The sequence below is a fragment of the Clavelina lepadiformis genome, chromosome 3 (genome assembly GCF_947623445.1).
Source record: "Clavelina lepadiformis chromosome 3, kaClaLepa1.1, whole genome shotgun sequence".
NCBI lineage: Eukaryota > Metazoa > Chordata > Ascidiacea > Aplousobranchia > Clavelinidae > Clavelina > Clavelina lepadiformis.
The window spans coordinates 20,023,005-20,040,221 of record NC_135242.1 but is presented as its reverse complement, the minus strand read 5'-3'; the positions used below and the strand labels follow the sequence as shown (position 1 = coordinate 20,040,221).

General features: G+C 36.7%; 1 protein-coding gene across 2 annotated transcripts; it reads right to left on the bottom strand.

Moving 5' to 3' along the window:
• Window positions 1-33: 33 nt before the first annotated feature.
• Window positions 34-16,896, bottom strand: LOC143449574 (complement C3-like). Of its 2 annotated transcripts, XM_076949824.1 has the most exons (43): window positions 16,752-16,896; window positions 16,395-16,503; window positions 16,216-16,305; window positions 15,864-16,024; window positions 15,621-15,708; window positions 15,222-15,353; window positions 14,797-14,842; window positions 14,615-14,708; window positions 14,268-14,376; window positions 12,380-12,491; window positions 12,056-12,180; window positions 11,922-11,982; window positions 11,707-11,810; window positions 11,370-11,474; window positions 11,044-11,148; window positions 10,772-10,960; window positions 10,209-10,272; window positions 9,972-10,132; window positions 9,494-9,629; window positions 9,175-9,337; window positions 8,916-9,038; window positions 8,699-8,790; window positions 8,329-8,474; window positions 8,152-8,209; window positions 7,709-7,890; window positions 7,279-7,417; window positions 7,105-7,177; window positions 5,894-6,030; window positions 5,669-5,753; window positions 5,450-5,597; window positions 4,996-5,240; window positions 4,494-4,675; window positions 4,125-4,276; window positions 3,732-3,909; window positions 3,232-3,383; window positions 2,613-2,742; window positions 2,311-2,465; window positions 1,778-1,905; window positions 1,452-1,568; window positions 1,284-1,378; window positions 1,087-1,211; window positions 767-849; window positions 34-358 (listed from the first exon to the last, which is right to left on the bottom strand). In XM_076949824.1, exons 1-43 carry the CDS (start codon window positions 16,802-16,804, stop codon window positions 139-141), a joined length of 5,352 nt encoding a protein of 1,783 aa, XP_076805939.1. In that variant the 5' UTR covers window positions 16,805-16,896; the 3' UTR covers window positions 34-138. The 2 variants fall into 2 exon arrangements, with proteins under 2 accessions (XP_076805939.1, XP_076805940.1); XM_076949825.1 differs by lacking the exons at window positions 16,216-16,305; window positions 16,395-16,503; window positions 16,752-16,896 and having other exon boundaries at window positions 15,843-15,973.
• Between the last annotated feature and the right edge of the window lie 321 nt (window positions 16,897-17,217).

The following is a 17,217-nucleotide window of genomic DNA, read 5'->3' as shown; positions in this document are numbered from 1 at the left end:
TCATTTCCAAAAAAATAGCAAGCGGTCGCGAACAACTTTGATTTCTGGGATATTTGATGAAGTAAATGTTGCACACATTTACTGTACAGTAAGATACAACAGAAAAGGCACAACTAACGACAACACATCCTGTTAAGCTTAGTCACAGCCATTCTCGATAACTTTTCGTATCTCCTGAAAATTTCGGCACGCTTCATCCATCTTTAAAGCACGTTGACATTTCGATTCTTGCTTCTCAGTTCTCGGATAACTTGAGTCATGACACCTTAGGTTGTGGACTGTAGCCTTTTGACGCGCGCATTTATCATCCGGAATATACCTCTCTAGGATAGCTGATTCATCCAGATTATAACGAAGCCTAAATACATTTTCTTTGAAAAACCTTTGATAATAATGGTTTACGACAAACCGGTTAAACTGTTAGAAAGAGAGAAGGTAATATATATATATAGAGAGAGAAAGAGATGGGATTCAATAAACAATTTGAAAGCAACATGCTAAATTGTTCATGATCAAAAAATGACTGTAAAGCAGTTCGGCGTAATTAACTGTGACCCAAAATAATAACTAAGCCTATTAGCCTACACATAACTTACTGCATAGCTACTAGTAAAACCTACTCGTAACACGTCAATAGAATTCTGACAACTCCAGTTACCCCACATTTAAGTCGCAAGCCATTGTTTGAGAAAATATGAAGGTGTGGTATAGGCCTGTAGTTATTATTTCTACGCAGTGTATTGCTAAGCAAAAGACAATATCTTACTGTACGCCTTGATTTCTCGTAACACTCACGACAGAAGAACCCATCACCGCTATCACGCTACCGACTTTCAAATAATTTCTATCCTGTCGATGAATGCAAATGAATTATTGATTTGAATAATTTGATTTAAAACTCCTGCTCAGTCAACAAGTAGTTCTCTTTCGGGTTAAGAAGCAAAGAAAGCACAATTTAAGTTTTTAGCGGGACAAACTTGAAATAAAACTACCTACAAAGGGCAAAACAAGTAGGTATTGATAACGTACTTTATAGAGGATACAATAATACTGTACGACCAAATTAGGCTACTATCTTAAACCTACATCTGGCGATTTGTCAACACTTTCGTCTTTGCATTTTCGGTAGCAGTCGTTCCTTGTATAAAAGTTCGCCAACAATGTCTTATTTTTGACATTCACATCATTGCGAGTGACAGTTTTGTCGCTACCTTCAGTAAAAAGCATAGCATTGTACATAATATTACGCTACAGATACTATGTTGAATGATCAAGAAACATACCTTCTTTAATAACTCGAATAATTTCTGCGCTGAACTGCTTAAATAGGCCTTGGTTTTGAGTAGCGCTAGTTACTTTGACCAGGTAAAAGTAGTTTCTAAAATTTTCCACAAGAAGTAATCATTGCTGTATTTAAACATTTTACTTGTTACGTGAATTGCACTTCATACCTTGAACACGGCTCCTGTATTAAATTAAAGCAATTCGACCCTTTGCAGGTCTCACAATTTTCTTGTTGTCTTCTGTTCACGAAGCATGTTGCGTTGTTGAGTTGTTCGTCTCTTGTTCTGTGCAGAAAGTGAAAAATGTTGATTCAAAATACTGAAAAGTCAAGAAAAGAGAGCACCAAGTTTTTAACCAACTGAGAATCAACTTAAGCCCAGAAGTAGCAACCAATTATGCCAAAAATCATTCCCAGAAAGATCATTTAGTCCGCTATCATCAAACAACCCCGACCTGAAACCGAAACAACAACCTTAATCAGCCCAACACGAACCTGCAAGTTAAGCAGCCTCCCTCTGCACACCTACACATGGGGTTATCTATATTGACATCGTCATCACAATCAGTTGTTCTCAGGGTCGTCAGGTCATCGGGAAGATTATAAAATGTTCCGCATCGGATCTAAAAACATTTTCGTACAAGCTGATGGTAAAATAGTAATGCAAAAACTGAAAATGAATTCAAAAAAATAGATGGAGCCCGCCTTTGATTTGGGAAATATTATACGTTCAGAGTGTGTTGTTTTCGTTTAGATATTACACTAACCTGAAGTTTTTAAGCAGATACCAACTCCAACCTAACCCTATTTTATGACCTAAGCCAAACCCTAGCCTTTGTAGGCTTAACTGTAGTTTTGTTTTTCTCTTCACTCAGCTAACATAACCATATAGCACTCGGCCAACGCAAAATGCACTTCGCCTGATCGAAATTTTCCAGAAATTGAACTCAAAAAAATAAATAGTGCTAAGTTATCAATGATGGAATTATGTGGTTGTAATAAGAAATCTTACACAACTAACGACTTACAAATGGTTCGTAATAGTCGTAGACATTTATTTTTGCTGGTTCTGGTTTTGCGACAGGAATATTCTGCACCATATCGAAAGATAGCACCACACCTTCGGTCGTTATCTCCTTCAGATAAAAGACGACGTTGTGATTTGAAATTTCGTAACGGTCCACTGAAAAAAGAAGGCGCATGCCATATGGTAAACAGATGCGGAAGCATACCATAAAAAGAAAGCTTTAAATTCAGGTAAGTCAAGTATCAATCTCTTGTAATTTCAACCTAGGCCTAACGTGTCACTTATCATTCACAGTATACCCACCAATACCGTCCGCAAACTCTGCGGCCGAAAGTCGTTTGACGGTGCTTTCCACAGGAAAAAACCCGGACAGAAGACCCACTTCAATCATTGTCATTTTTGTTGGATCTCCTTCTCGTTTTGCGACTGTCAACTGTCACAAACCAAAGTACTGCGCATAAACTTTCATCTATACAGGTTTTATGTTAATCGTGAAAAGATTTGGCGAGCATCTTGATACTTAAGACAAATCCTTATACAAGTTCTCTTTTTATTAACATAACGTTTGTATGTAAAATGGCCCGATTTTTCGTACTGCTAACAATGCTAAGAATAATAGCCAGCCATGTTTATCCACACGCACACGCACACCAACATGTATGTATGTATATTTACACAAATCTATCTGCCAATTATTTTCACATGTTTTTCGAAAGTGATTTTGATATGGTTGCATTTCGTTCTTCATTCTTATACATCCTTGTACTTTCATTATACACTTGATAATTTGAGCCGTAAAAATGCAGACTGTAAGCCGGTAAAGCTTTAGCTAACGCCAAATTTCACGTTCTCATTAAAAAACGTGCAATATGAAACTTAAGACGTCATGCTAGGCTTAAATGCAATCTGATATTATCCTTACTGTAAATTTAATTATCATTGGAACTCCTGAGTTTATTCGTTGTTGATTGTGGTTTTGGACAATGACGTCAGAAGCAATTTCGAAATGGCAACTTTCTTCATCGACGAAGGTTCGGTAGATACATTTGTGAGTTACAACACCTTCGCCATAGCCTGTAGTTATACAAGGTGAAGAATAAAATGTTTTTTGTTTTGACAAAGTGAATCCTATTATATAGTAGCAGAAAAATATGTCATAAACGAAGACAATATATGCACCATGTTATAATACAAAATACTGCAGTTTTAATTCGTGTGCACCGATGCCTTCGTGAGCTCGTGGTATATACGTGACCCGTCTATAATTGAGTTTAAAACATAATATTGTAGTAATTGTAAGGATACTGCTGACAAAACCAATTACCGCATTTCATGCTGAAATGCATGATTGCGTGCTGATTAATTATACTGCCAACCCGATTTTGTTCGTGACCTTTGAAAAGACATTATCATAAAATTTACCAGTTGCTGTAACAGTCAGGCCACCAGAGTTTCTCACGCCATCGGGTACTTCAATTTCCTTCTTAATTCTCTGGTTGTTTCTATCCAGATGAACCGAATGTCCGTTCTGCCACTCTGTGTTGTGTGCGCTGGTGAAGGAGAGATTAATATCGATGTCTTCTTCAACAATCAGAGGTTCCTTCGCGATGACAGTGGGTTTAGGGTGGCAAATTTACAGAAATTTTGTTTTTAGTTTAGAAATACTTTTTAGTTTCTACCCGTCTTTATATATAATGTTCTCATATAAGTAATAAGTCTAATTCTCTAAAACACTGGCGTGTGTTGGACAACCACTACTGTACATCAGATGCTTGGGATAATAAACAGGTAACACGCAACAACACATCGACATACCACTTCACGTATCCATAGTTGATATGTGGCCATAGCTTGCAAGCCAATCACAGTGTCTTGTGTACTACTGAAATACCCATATTCGTTTCTTTGACGAATCAGCCAAATCATGATCTTTCTGGTGAGGTCCAACGTTTCCTGACTAGCCTCAGCTGCATTCAAACAACGACAGAATTTATTGAATGAAATACTGTATGACTTCTCAAAATATTTAAACAAATTTCCAGGCAGTAAAACTTTTGTCGTGTGCATTTGATAATAATTACTTGATATTATTATTAACTAACTAGAAAGAAATAATACACGACAAGTTTAGTTTAAAATTAAAATATAACTAAGTTTAACCCACAGTAGGCTACAGCAGCTTACGCGGGTTCTGTGATCTTGATCTTTGAAGAATTGCCAGCATTGCATAGGCCGTGGCTTCAACATCACCGCTATGGGGTCTTCTCTGGTACCAATACGCATGACTATCTGTGCCTGCCATTCTGCTGTCTGCCCTGGCTAACCAAAAGGCTTCTCGACTGTTTTCGTTTTTGAACGTCATCAACCTATCCGCAAATGATTAAAAATGCTTGGTTTTAGTTGACTGTTAAAGAGTGGGTGTCGTATAACCGTAAACTAACGAAGTTGATGATTCAATTAAAAAGAAAGAAAGCAAGAATATGAAGTTGAAAGAGGGCAAATATCGAGCGTAGTCAATTTTTTAACGGTGATTGACATTTGACAAAATACATTCATTGTTATCAAATCAATTGTTATAAAAATCCATGGTAACACTGTCGTCAATAAGTGTAATGCAAAGACGAGACGTTAGCCTATTATATATATAGCATGTAAACTGACTAGATCACGCAAGGTTTTGTTATACCTTTCGTAAATCTCATTAGAAAAATCAACAGATCTGCCATATAACTCCAGTGCATATGAAAGAATAGACATCGCGTATGGATCTTGAGTCAAAATCTGGTTGTTTCGGCTTTGCTGGAGGTAGGCCACAGCCCGATCAGCTACTGTGCCAATTCGGCTTCGAACGCTTTGAGAGCAACTGTTTGGAGTCTCAATAAGTGCGATCAAGACGTAGGCGGTTAATGTTTCATGAGAGCGAACCGCGCCCTGATAATGCAGAAGAAATATAACGATATATTCATATTTGTAATTGGCAGAAATTTTTTTTACTAAATTAACTTTTAGGCAACGATATGAACGAATTATATGGATCGAATTTTTTACCAAAAGAAAAGTCCAGTCCAGCTAAGTTCAAGTATAGAAAATGTAGTTATATTTTTTAAATACCGCGATTGTATTAAATGTTAAAAACTTACACGAAAGCGCAAGTACCGAGTGAAAAACATCCCGTCATCCTGTTGCTGGTTTAACATCCATTCAAATGAATTGCAAACTGGCACCATATTTAGGTCAGTGGCGTATTGCTTCGCTTTGTTGTAAACTTTACTGGCGTACGCATTGAGCCTGTTGATGAAGACATAGATATAGATCAACGTTATGGCAAATTATATTGGAAACGTATAGAGTTTGCTTACCCAATCTCTGGAGCAGTGGATTTACCGGCGGCAAACGCTTGTAAATTTACTTGTATGGACCGATGAGACATCTGCTGGGTAAGGCCTATTCAAACAAAAGCAAAAACCAACGATTCATTGTTGCCCAAAACAATCGCATCATTATTAACAGGTTGAAACGGTTACATACAGACGCAGCAACAACAGAACGTAGTTGAAAATAGTCCATAGTTTCGAAAGCATTACCAAATCTCATTCTTTCCAATGATTCCTCGTAAGCCGGAGTCTCAGGCACAAGTTGTCCCGTAGCAGTCAAGTACATGTGCGCGTAAATATTTGGTCCCGATTTTGATATCGTTTGTTCACCACAGCCTGTGGGTTGCCTAAACACTAAGTCATGAAAAACTTTTTTTCGCTAAAATTTATCCTCTATTTATTATATTGTTAAATAAACTAACAATGGCATCAAAAGCATATTCGCTTATGCTTACCTATAGAGACGCAATGACTGGGAGTTCGCGCGAGAAAGACGAAAAACGATTTCTTTTTATTATGAGAGCGATAAGCTATATAGGGTTAGAGAACAATATATGTGGATTTTTTCATCAGTAGGATTAGACTTAAGCATATTTTATCGAACTTTTGATTAGACATTTGTGTTCAATAAGAATATAACCATAAGAATACCATACGAAGTCTTACAGTACTTAAAGCAATGTCTCACAAACATGATAAATTGGCCGGTCGAACTGATTCGTATATTCAAATATAGGCTACTCAAAGTCAGCTGTAGTCGTATATAGACGCATAGTCAACCCAAAAGCGTTGGAATGACACAGTCAAATCGAGTTTCGGCCTTTACGCAGATGATTAATCTAAAATAACAATAAATTTTCTTGGCAGAAACGAAAACGGATCAACCGTTAGCCCGAACAAGAAACTTATTTCTGAAGTTTGATTTTGGCCTGAAAAGTCCGAAGGTTAAATTTACCAAATGCGTCAAAAACAATTATGGAGTATTGACGAAACAAAATAAATATGTATTAAATTATTTAAATAAAAACGTTTTTTTATTGAAAAATTAATCAATTTCATTGAGTTGAAGCCAAACCAAATCTTTTATCTTAAAAATACCATAAAATTGTATTTGTATATATATGCAAAGTTAAAAATTGTACGAAAATGTTCACAAATGTAGGTCCGAACCCGAGCTCGATCAGAAAACCCCGATCCGAATATCCAGATTCTGATTCCAAGCATACTTTGCAGAATATACATTTAAGGCTAAGTGGAAGTCGAACATATTGTATATTCTGGCACGTAGCCTACCTGTGTTGCAGTTTGGACGCTCACACGACCAATAAGTTTTTCTTGTCAAGTGAACGTATTTAACAAGTCATAGTAAAAAACACTTCAAAAACATAACCATTGGTTATTTAATATTTTGTGGGGAATACCTAAAAATGTTGTCGATGTTATTCGCCTTTTTTGTTACTGGATCGATTTCAATAGTGGGACCTAGAAAATTTGCTGCAAAAGAAAGTTGAAAAATTTTTGATAGAGCGGTTACTCTGAACATACCATATACGGGTAGTTTTCACAATAATTTTAAGAAGACTTCGCATTCCTACCGTAGGCGTATAACCAGCATTTTTGTGAGCCAGGCACGACTTCATTAGGGAATTCAAAAACAACGGGAAACACCTCTTGAGGTCTGTTCTTGAGGTCAATGGGGTATGGCTTTGAGACACTTTGTGGTTCACCAGGTTCCTGCAAGAATGTTCCACCATAACAGTTACTGCAATGCCTATATGTGATTTCTCAATTTTATGGACAAATTTTGTGGAACACTGCGAGATAATGAGTGACATATACTATGCTGTAACTGTACTGACACCACGGTTACCGTTTATACTTATTACATATATTCTCAGTTCTTGCTACGTGTGCTTTCTAAAAACTATCTCGAAATAAATTTAGATACCTCAACAAAGTGAGAGTGAGGTTTCGTGGAACAAGTTCAACAAAGACTGCCATATGTTGGCCAAACAACTTTCTTACTTCAACAAGGATTTCCTTTATAACTGAATCCGCGACTTTGCCGCTTCGATCGTCGTATTTGACTCGAATCTCAACCGAAACTGTTTGGGATGCTTTGGGAACTCTGAGCGGTAAAACGGTAAAAGAACCTGAATAAGAGTCTTCGCTTGGCACATTGAGTCTGATTAGCTCTGACCATACTCCTGCATAAACAACAGAAACTCAATTGTCGAAAAAAAATAAAACACAAATCCTCAAAACATTAAAAACAAAACTTACAAAAACGTTGAGTAGTTTTAGTCTGCACGTACTCTTTGGCGTACAAAACAGGCAAGCTGTTGTTGATGTGCAATGAAAATACTAAATGTCCATGCATTTTAAGTAACCACCAGTCAATAACAAATAAACATCAAGCAAGTATACGTCAAAATTGAATTTGATCTAGAAAATCAAACCGTTCTTACCTTCGCGATGAAGACTGCATAAATCCCCACTTTCATCAGTTCTTACGTCGACGATGACCTTTAGTTAAAACGCCAGATACTGTACGTTAATTTTCGGCATAAAAAGACGCATTTTCTAATAAAGCAACGTCTGTTTTACTTTGTTTTGAAAAAAAAAATTGAAAAACTTCAACTTACATTATAATCTTCATCTGGACTGTAGTTAAACACGGAGAACCTTAAAACTGCTTGTTCGGCTTTCTTGAGCGAAAAGGGCGTATAAAGTTGCACAAAAAGATTTTTAAAAACTCTAACTTGAGTTGGTGGGGCAACACAAAAGCCGTCTGAAAAACACAGTTTGATTCCATCAGAAATGCGGTAATAAAAGTTTCTATCTTATTCTGCTTACTTATTAAGCTCCATGTCTGATTCAGCGTAACTTTAGTGAAAGAAAAGCGTTTTAAACTCCTGTGACAGCTATAATAACCAACCGTAGCCTATAAATTTGAATTTAAATAAACATAAGTAATATTTTATTCTTTTGAGGCTTAAATAAAGAAAATCTTACCCGGTTTATCAGACATACTAACGGCGTCGATATCAAAAGTTGTGATGCTGTCTTTTGCTGACTGAGATATCTTATATTTTCCGTTTTGATCTCTATTAATTTAACAAAGATTGTGTCAAAAACTTCAACTATGTTTACGTGTTATAAGATAAAAATATATAATCTACAATAACCAATAATATGCAACAAAAACAATTTCGACTCGCTGCACACTTACAACTTGACATGCGTAAATGCCAGGCTTTCTTCAAAATATTTTCTCTGCTGGGCACTACTCACATCGGCTGCTGCCCGATCTCCAGAACTTCTTCCAGCTAATCCACGAAATCGAGAAATTTGCCTGCAATTTTGTTAAATAGATTAGCGTATCATAATCTCACTTAACAAGTTATGTTAGGTAGCCGGACATTTTTGGTCGGCAGCACACATTAGTCTGTCATTGTTTTATGGAGTAGTGATGTAACTTAAACTTATACCTTTCTCTGGCAGCTTGATAACAAGCAGTTTTGAATATTTGGGTACAATTTGGAAACCTTTCCCCGTAATTTTGCTTACATCTCTCTGTCCTTCGCTCACAATTTTCGCCTGGAATTGCAGGAGCCAAACGACCATCTCTATCACAAATATGAAGAGCGGCATCTGGCGGTAAAATGAATATTCTTTTATTTGTAAATAAACTTAATTAAAGTTTCTCTATTTCGTTTTGTTTTTAGTTTGCAATGTAAATATAAGCATATAAGGATGAAAACGGCTAGATAACATTTTTACAGTTTATATAAATCATGAAAAACGCACCTATATCCGGGTGTGCATCAAACGCTCCTAGAGCTTGTCTCTTTTTCCTGCTTCTGATTTCGTCTGAAGAATCACAGTCAAGTGTGCGCACTCGAGGTGGCACTAACGTTGGACTGGCAAGTAAAACACCGGCTTCCTGCGGTATATTAACTTGTTTAGTTCTCATCAACTTTCTTCACATTAACTGAAATGTTATTTAAATTAGCTTGGTGTGTCGCGTGTCGTGTGGAACATTTTCGTCAATGTCTGAAACTTTGTGTTATTTATAGGTCATTCACAGAAGTTAAATGTAAGTAAAAGCAAAATACATTTTAAAAATTTAAGTCTATATAAACTTTGTTTGCTTTCGTCATTTTGTTTACTTTAAAAATTTAATTAGCACAATTATGTTTTCATAACAAATCCTTATTGAGAACAATTCAAGCCGCTAAGCTTTCAAACAAATCACTCAACTGCAAAATGGAAAACTTTTACAAACCGTGAACACGTTGCTGGCATCTGCTCCTCCATGTCTGTGACATCCTTGATCATACTTCCTCATCTTGGAAAACATCGTGTCTCTTGTGAACCGGCTTTCGTTGAATACAAAATAAGCTGCTCTATCGACCCCAACAAGACTAACAAGCGAATGCGCTGGTCCTAAAAACACCAAAAATTTTGAATTATGTCTAAATCAATGTGACAACTGAGAAGTGACGGTGCTTGAAGCGCCTACCTGTGATATCAAAGGATATGCCTTGACCAGGTTCTACTTCATTTGGTACTTGTACAGTTAACTCCTGCCGAAAAAGTAAAAATATAAAACTTATCAAAAATCTACAGAATCGACAGAAGTACATTGCTATAGTCTTCCGGAACTGTACGACCAGTTTTTTTTTTATTGTTTATTAATTTCTGACTGCCACGTGCTTTATAAAAATGAAGAAACAAACGTAAAATTACCTATACGTGGAACCACTAGTTCTGTGTAAGCTTCTTGACCTATTCATGAGTTGGACATATACAACGAGATTTCCCGCGAGTTCTAAGTTTATTTAACTTATTCGAGTGTGTGAGCTGATTTATTGGTTAAACAATGTACAGTAGGCTATAGTCTGATACACTGACCAAAATCTAACAGTGGGTCTAATCCAAGCAATCGTTTACATTGACTCGTTTAAAGTTACTTAATTTGTAGCTCATCTTTTGCGGGAATTTACAATCACGTATTACTTGCAAGGGCTATAGGTATTTTCTCTACTACAAAAAGCTGCCATACACGTCCACGCCAAGATTTACCTCACGGCACGAATCCACCACGTCTATCCACAGTGAGTTAGAAACCACTTCATTGCGGATGATATAGTAAGCAATAATTCTCATGGAGGGCACCATCTCGTGAGTAATCTGGATTGTTTGGGCGCTCTCTTCGCTACCTGGCCGTGGGTAGTTGATGCCATACGCAACAACGGTACCCCTCGCAACGATCTGAAATATATCACATATCATTACGGATTAAATGCTTCCTTTATCCACTGCAGGCTAAACATCTGCTGTTATCCGCTACTCACGTAGTAACGTATCTCTCCGAGTTCATTTCTGTTTTCTGTGTTGTACCTGAAGGTGACGAAAAACTGTCGCTGCGATACTTCGACAAGACTATTTTCGGAAAATATCTGCAAAAAAGACAAGCACATTTCCAGAGTTGAATAAAATTATTTTTATCAATTTTACAGAAATAGTATACAGCAAGCCTATCTGTTAACAATAATGTAAATAATTTATAAAACAATCTGCAATCGCAATTGTTGAATAGGGTTTTATAAAGCAAGTATTACAATCACCCATTCATAAACATTATTTGTGCTAATTTATTATTTGAGCTCTTATCACACGCCTGCAGGTAATTTCTAGAAGGTGAACTGTAAGGTTGGACTGTAAACAACGCCTCAGCTTGGTCCTCATCTTCAACCCCTTGGGCAGCCGTAACCACATGTATTTCCTGAGCATTAATGTAACGAATTAATACAGCTAAAGCAGCACAATATCATTCCCGAGAATGTCATCAGATTATCTTTATTAAATGTATTGATAAAGTGTTTGCATGAAGTCGATATATCAGGTCTTGAGACTGAAAAACGTCTTTTTACCTTATTCCGTATCGTTTCTACCAACAGCGAAGAAAAAACGCGTAAGGTTATCACATAAAAAATAAACAGATAAAAATTTTGCACCTGTTCTTTGTCTTGAGGAAAATTGATCAAGTAGTCAATACTTCCATGTCTGTCACTAGTTGTTGGATAAACGCCGCTTTGCTGACCTGAAGTTCTCCCTCTTACTGAAAAAAAACTTACTAATTAATTAAAGTTCTAATGTCAAAGCTATTAGGTATACATTAAACATTAAGATATTAATCAAATTGCGTTTATTTTATATTTTTATTGTATACCTGTTATAATTACTCCTATAGAAGGCAATGGGTCTGACCTTACTGCGTCTTCAATATCCAGCTGAAAAGCAAATTTCTGTCAAAGCTTTTGTCACCTAAGTCGTGTAGCACTAGCAGAGATGAAACATTCAGACCTGTATTTTGTAGACAAGACCGGGTGTAAAATACTTTGAAGCTCGCTTTGTATTAATGACATAAGGAGATCGTAAAAATGGAATTTCAGGTGTTGAAGCCGATTCCAGGATGCCTTCTGCTTCTCCTGTCAAAGTTTGAAAGTTGAATTATTTAAAAAATGATAATTGCGTAAGTTTGTGTTTGTAAAGCAGTAATTAACCACTGAAGTTTAAAATGAAACGTCAAACGTTATTTTAGAAAATTTAGATTGACTATAAGTCTACTTTCAATTGCATTGTATAACATTGGTAATACATTGTTACAAACTTGTTGGCACCACTCACCTCTAACTGTTACTTCCAGACTGATCGATCCACCGTTGTCGTGTAGCATGGGGTCACCATCTATCAACGCCCGAACTGAAATGTTGTACGGTTCGGTCCCGCTTATAGACGCCTGAGCAGTAAAGAGATTCTTTTGTATCGTCTGTTTTTCTCTATTGTCTAACTGTTTAGTGTAGAATTATGGTGTTGAAGATTGCAGTACAGTAACAACAGCTGCTCAAGCGCTACTAACGGGCAAAGCGGCAAAGATCAAGATTTTGGAACTGGTGAAATGTTTGCTACAGTGGTGCCACAACAATAAAGGTTTTGCACGACTCACTAACCCAAACAATAACTGTATTATAATTATCAGACAAAAGCGGATTAAAACGCAAACATAGAGTCCAGCTAAAGCAACCCAACTATAGTTGTAAAAATAGCAACTTGAATTTAATAAGTATAATAACTATAACATATCAATGAGTAAAAGGTCACTAAAAGACGTTGAGGGTTTGAAAATAGCTGTCAAAAGAGACTTGATTACTGGAAGACAACGTTACTGTGAAGTGATCGTGTATTTTCATTTTGATTTCATGATGAAAAGTTAGTCTATACAGGTGGTGAGAAAACAAAAACAAAAACAAAAGAACTTCATCCGAGGGACGGAAATTTGTCTGTCTTTTTTTCCAGGGTAGGACACGATAGCATGTAAGGCTCACGTAGGCATAAAAATGCGCGGTAATGGTAAAAAATGCATTAACATTAAAAAAATGCGGTATTATAAAGAGAGAAACGCTAAGCGCTATAATAAAAAAAAACCGTGTTTACCACGAAGAGGAATTTAATTCGAGCGTAAAAAAAAAAAAAACGTTTTCGGACAAATATACAAATATATAAAACGATGCACAAGTGTACACAAAGTTTCCACCAGACGCATTCTAAGCAAAACCTGCGTAGAACAGGGAAATCATCAATCATTATACTGTTACCAGCCTTTCTACTTCATTTTTGTTACGCAGTCCAGCTATTAAAGCGTTATACAAGACGTCATTCTTCGTACTTTCATCTTCCGGTTTCGGGCATGCAATTGCTCCCAAATTGACAAGGACGTTGACGTAACTACGATTGGTTTCACCTAATCCTTGGGTTCTTTGTATAAGCTGTTGTTTGGACTTGTTACATCGAAGTGAGCAACAAGCAACTTCCTCAGCTTTGGACTTTAGTTCTTCATAGTTTATGGTGCCTACTTTTGCACCGTTGCATTTCATTTCCAACTTAACCTCTTCCGGTAAACTGAGCATAAAAGCATGTTTTCGAGCAGCTGCTGTTGCGTCCACACTGTCGCAGAAACTTTCAAACGTTGATAAAAACGAGCTAAAACTTTCTCCAAGTTCAAACTTCGGAGGAGGGCAAAAAAATTTCATCGCGGATAAAACTCGGTCCAGATCACTTTCTTTATACACGTTTTGAAACTGCAGGTCCTGCGGTGCTCGCCAAATGTTACCGGCCTTTTTCTAGTGCTGGTTCGAAGGGACCTGCAGTTAACTATAGGATTGTATTTCATAAAATGGTAAAAAGTGGGCACGTCTACACAGCAGTACAGGCATCGGTAGAATGACACACGTTCGACAACGGGCAAGGCGCAATCACAATTATCAGTGCTTCTGGCCGAAGGCAGAAAATACTAAGGCACGTCAAACCGAGCAGAAAACAACGTAACAATACTACTAAAGCGATTTATGCCAGTTTGAGATTAGCTGTCTTTCAATGTATTTATGCAACTTACAACAAGCTAAACATTTTATATAGGCCTAAAAGAAGGTCTTGGAAATAGGCTGTGTGCGTTACGAACTGCACTTTAACTCGGTAGCAAAAATTTTAATACGAGACTGCATGACCTACAACTTACTGAATGGGTGTATTGAGCAGGTCTTCTATAGAATTCAACTGGTAAACCGTCTGCTGTTCTTTTGACTTTCGCTGATAGGAAGTATTTACCATTAACCGGTCTTCCATAGCTAAATTAATATTTGATGAATAGTTTTAAATAAAACTCTTAAAAAGAATAATATGTGCAAAATAACAAGCAAAGATAGCTAGTTTGCCCTTTATTTTGTCATCACTTATTGGATGCGTTCACATATGGGAATGACAACCAGATTTTGTTTGTTTCTAGCTGTCTTTCCCCAAACGTTCAAGCACATGAAGAAAGTGTATTAACTATAAACTCATCATTGACTGTATGGGCCAATTCACCTATAAAACGCTTTAATTGTTCCAGTGATAAAATCATCGGTTAACAGAATGAAGCTGCTTTTGGGAATTACTTGTACTTCATAAGTTGGCAACACTAAAAGAAAGATAACATTCAAAAGCTTATGTAGGCAACTCTTTTGCTTTCGATAAACGTACAACGCAGACACTAGTTATGGACTTACCATAGCGTTCCACAGAAAAACGAACTTGAGCACTTGTGTCATAGCCCTGAACGACAACATTGTTAAAAGGTTAAACTATTGTTAAATTTTAGGTTGGTGGTGTTATTTCGTTTCCATAAGATTCAAGGTAATCCTGTACATCTTCGGCTAGTTATTAACTTTCATTAAAGTTGTTGTTTATGACAACAGGTTTTTACTACACGTGATCCGTTACAGGAACACAAAACTATTTGAACCATGGCGTGACCTCAAGTACAGTAAATATGCCATGAAATCATCAACCGCACTCTTACGACAAACAGTTATCTCTCGACGCGACTTCCATAGTTGCTTATTGAATTAAAGCCTACACATTTTTGAGGATATCTGAGTCATTCATTGCTATCCATACAATTATAATTTCAAGAACTCTTAAACATTTTTACCAAATGGGCATACGATGCTTCAATGAACCAATCATCCAAGTCGGCATTTTCTGGAATTGTAAATATGGTTTCCAAGAATTCGTCATGTGGAAGAGTTTTGTTTATTTCGTGTACCCCAACTCCGTCAGGTGTCTTAAAACAATGGACTCGATCATCATAATGTGCAAGAAAATCTGTTCTTATAATGGCGTGAATACCTTTACAGGATTATAGCAGAAATTGGGTTTAGATCAGTGGTGGGATTTAAATATTTTAACATCCGGTTCTCTCACTAGCAGCATGCCATATTGACCCGGGGCCAAAATATATGGACCTATACATACGTTTGTTAACAACCGGTTCGCAAAAATTATTAAAATTTCAAGAACCGGCTGAATCCCACCACTGGTTTAGATTTACCTTTACTGTGATAGTAACTGGTACACCGCCATTTGGACGCATGGCTTGATCCAGGGGAAAAACTCGTATATTTACTTGTTCTCCAGGTCTAAAAGATGGTCGTAAATTTCACAAAATTTTACGAGAATAATCGTTACACGTAAAAAATCTATTTTCACTCTTTTGTAAAGTTTTTGTCACTCAAGTTAGTTGCAAAAATAACTAATCGGCAAATGAACATACTGCAAATAGCTTCCCAATTACTTGTAAGCAGGACGGTCAGTTACAAGGAAGAGATAACCACTCTTCTTGCTCAACAGCACTTCTATCTCTTTCGTAATCGTTGGCTGATTTTGTGGCGTCATTTCGACAGTAAGCAGCACGGTTTGTATTCGACGGAAGTTGGGTACGTCACGATTTCTAATCTGTGATCAAAGTCATAGCAGTTAGACGCCCATGGTGAGGCTAAATATTGTGCTATACATGAACGCACACTTGATGTTTTGTAATATACTATAAGATGTGGGTAATAAAGTATTTGGCAAGAGCGGAGAGAAAGATCGTTTTGCTCAAATAATATACTGTAGGAACACTTTTGAAATGTGTCGGCTATTACCAGCACTTGTATCGGTATCGGCTGATTCTTGGCCACTTGGAAGGTGACGGGACCAGTTTGACCGAAGACGTTATCCTTGTTAGGAAGATCCTGCAAGTTTCAAACATCAAATTATATCTCACATGCAATTGAAAATTGTGGAAGTTTGAAAATTTAATACAATCAGAAATATACATTACATTTAAGAATGACGAAATCGTAACGGGTCCTTCGTAATGACAATTCAAAATTACAGTCTCAGGGGCGTCAATGCGAAATGCTTTCGGAGCCGCAATTGTATAATACGATCTGTAACGATAAAAGCTTGCTTGTAAATAGAGAAAACAAACTTGTTACGACTGCAGACATTTTACATATTTTCAATGCCAAGCCTTAATTTAACCTTTGTATCGTCATCTTTTTCTACCAATAAAACTGTATCGGCATCGTTTATTAAGCTTGTCATGTTTTACAAATTATAGGCCTTGCATTAGAGTCGCAATTTTAAAACTTTACCGCTATTACTCTAATACGACCGGTAACAAAATCGCACTTACCCGAATGTTTCTTTGGTAACAATAAGGATAAGGAAGCATAAAGCAATCTTCATTTTCAGCTTAAAATCAACACATCTAGTCTAGTAAGCTCACTAAATGAGGTCGAGAGTTGCAGAAAGTAACTGATATAACAATAAAATACGCTTCAGGCGTTTTTGAATCAGAATTAAGATTTTTTGTTTTAATAAACCAGAATTTTTCCACTTGAATCTTATCAAGTGCTACTATTGATGATTTCCATTCATAATATCTTCGCAAGTTAAACTTACACAAAAAAGGCTGTCAATAAAAGCTATCAATCACTAAAGCTAACTGGAAACAGTCGTAACTTGAATCAAACGTATTTGTGCAAGATTCCTGGCATTTGGTCACCAACCTACGTAAGTTTGCCATTTATGACGGAAACAATTCAGCCTATTTCACCTAAAACTGAGTTAATAAAGGCAAACCTTGCCTTAGGAGGAAA

What these genes read in the sequence shown, in the direction of transcription:
- LOC143449574 (XM_076949824.1), bottom strand. Translation starts at nt 16,804, where the DNA reads ATGAAGATTGCTTTATGCTTCCTTATCCTTATTGTTACCAAAGAAACA. An exon ending in CAGTTACTATCACAGTAAAG is followed by an intron (nt 15,354 to 15,620) that starts GTAAATCTAAAC and finishes CATTGTTTTAAG; the next exon opens with ACACCTGACGGAGTTGGGGT. An exon ending in CTCGGTACTTGCGCTTTCGT is followed by an intron (nt 5,241 to 5,449) that starts GTAAGTTTTTAA and finishes CTGCATTATCAG; the next exon opens with GGCGCGGTTCGCTCTCATGA.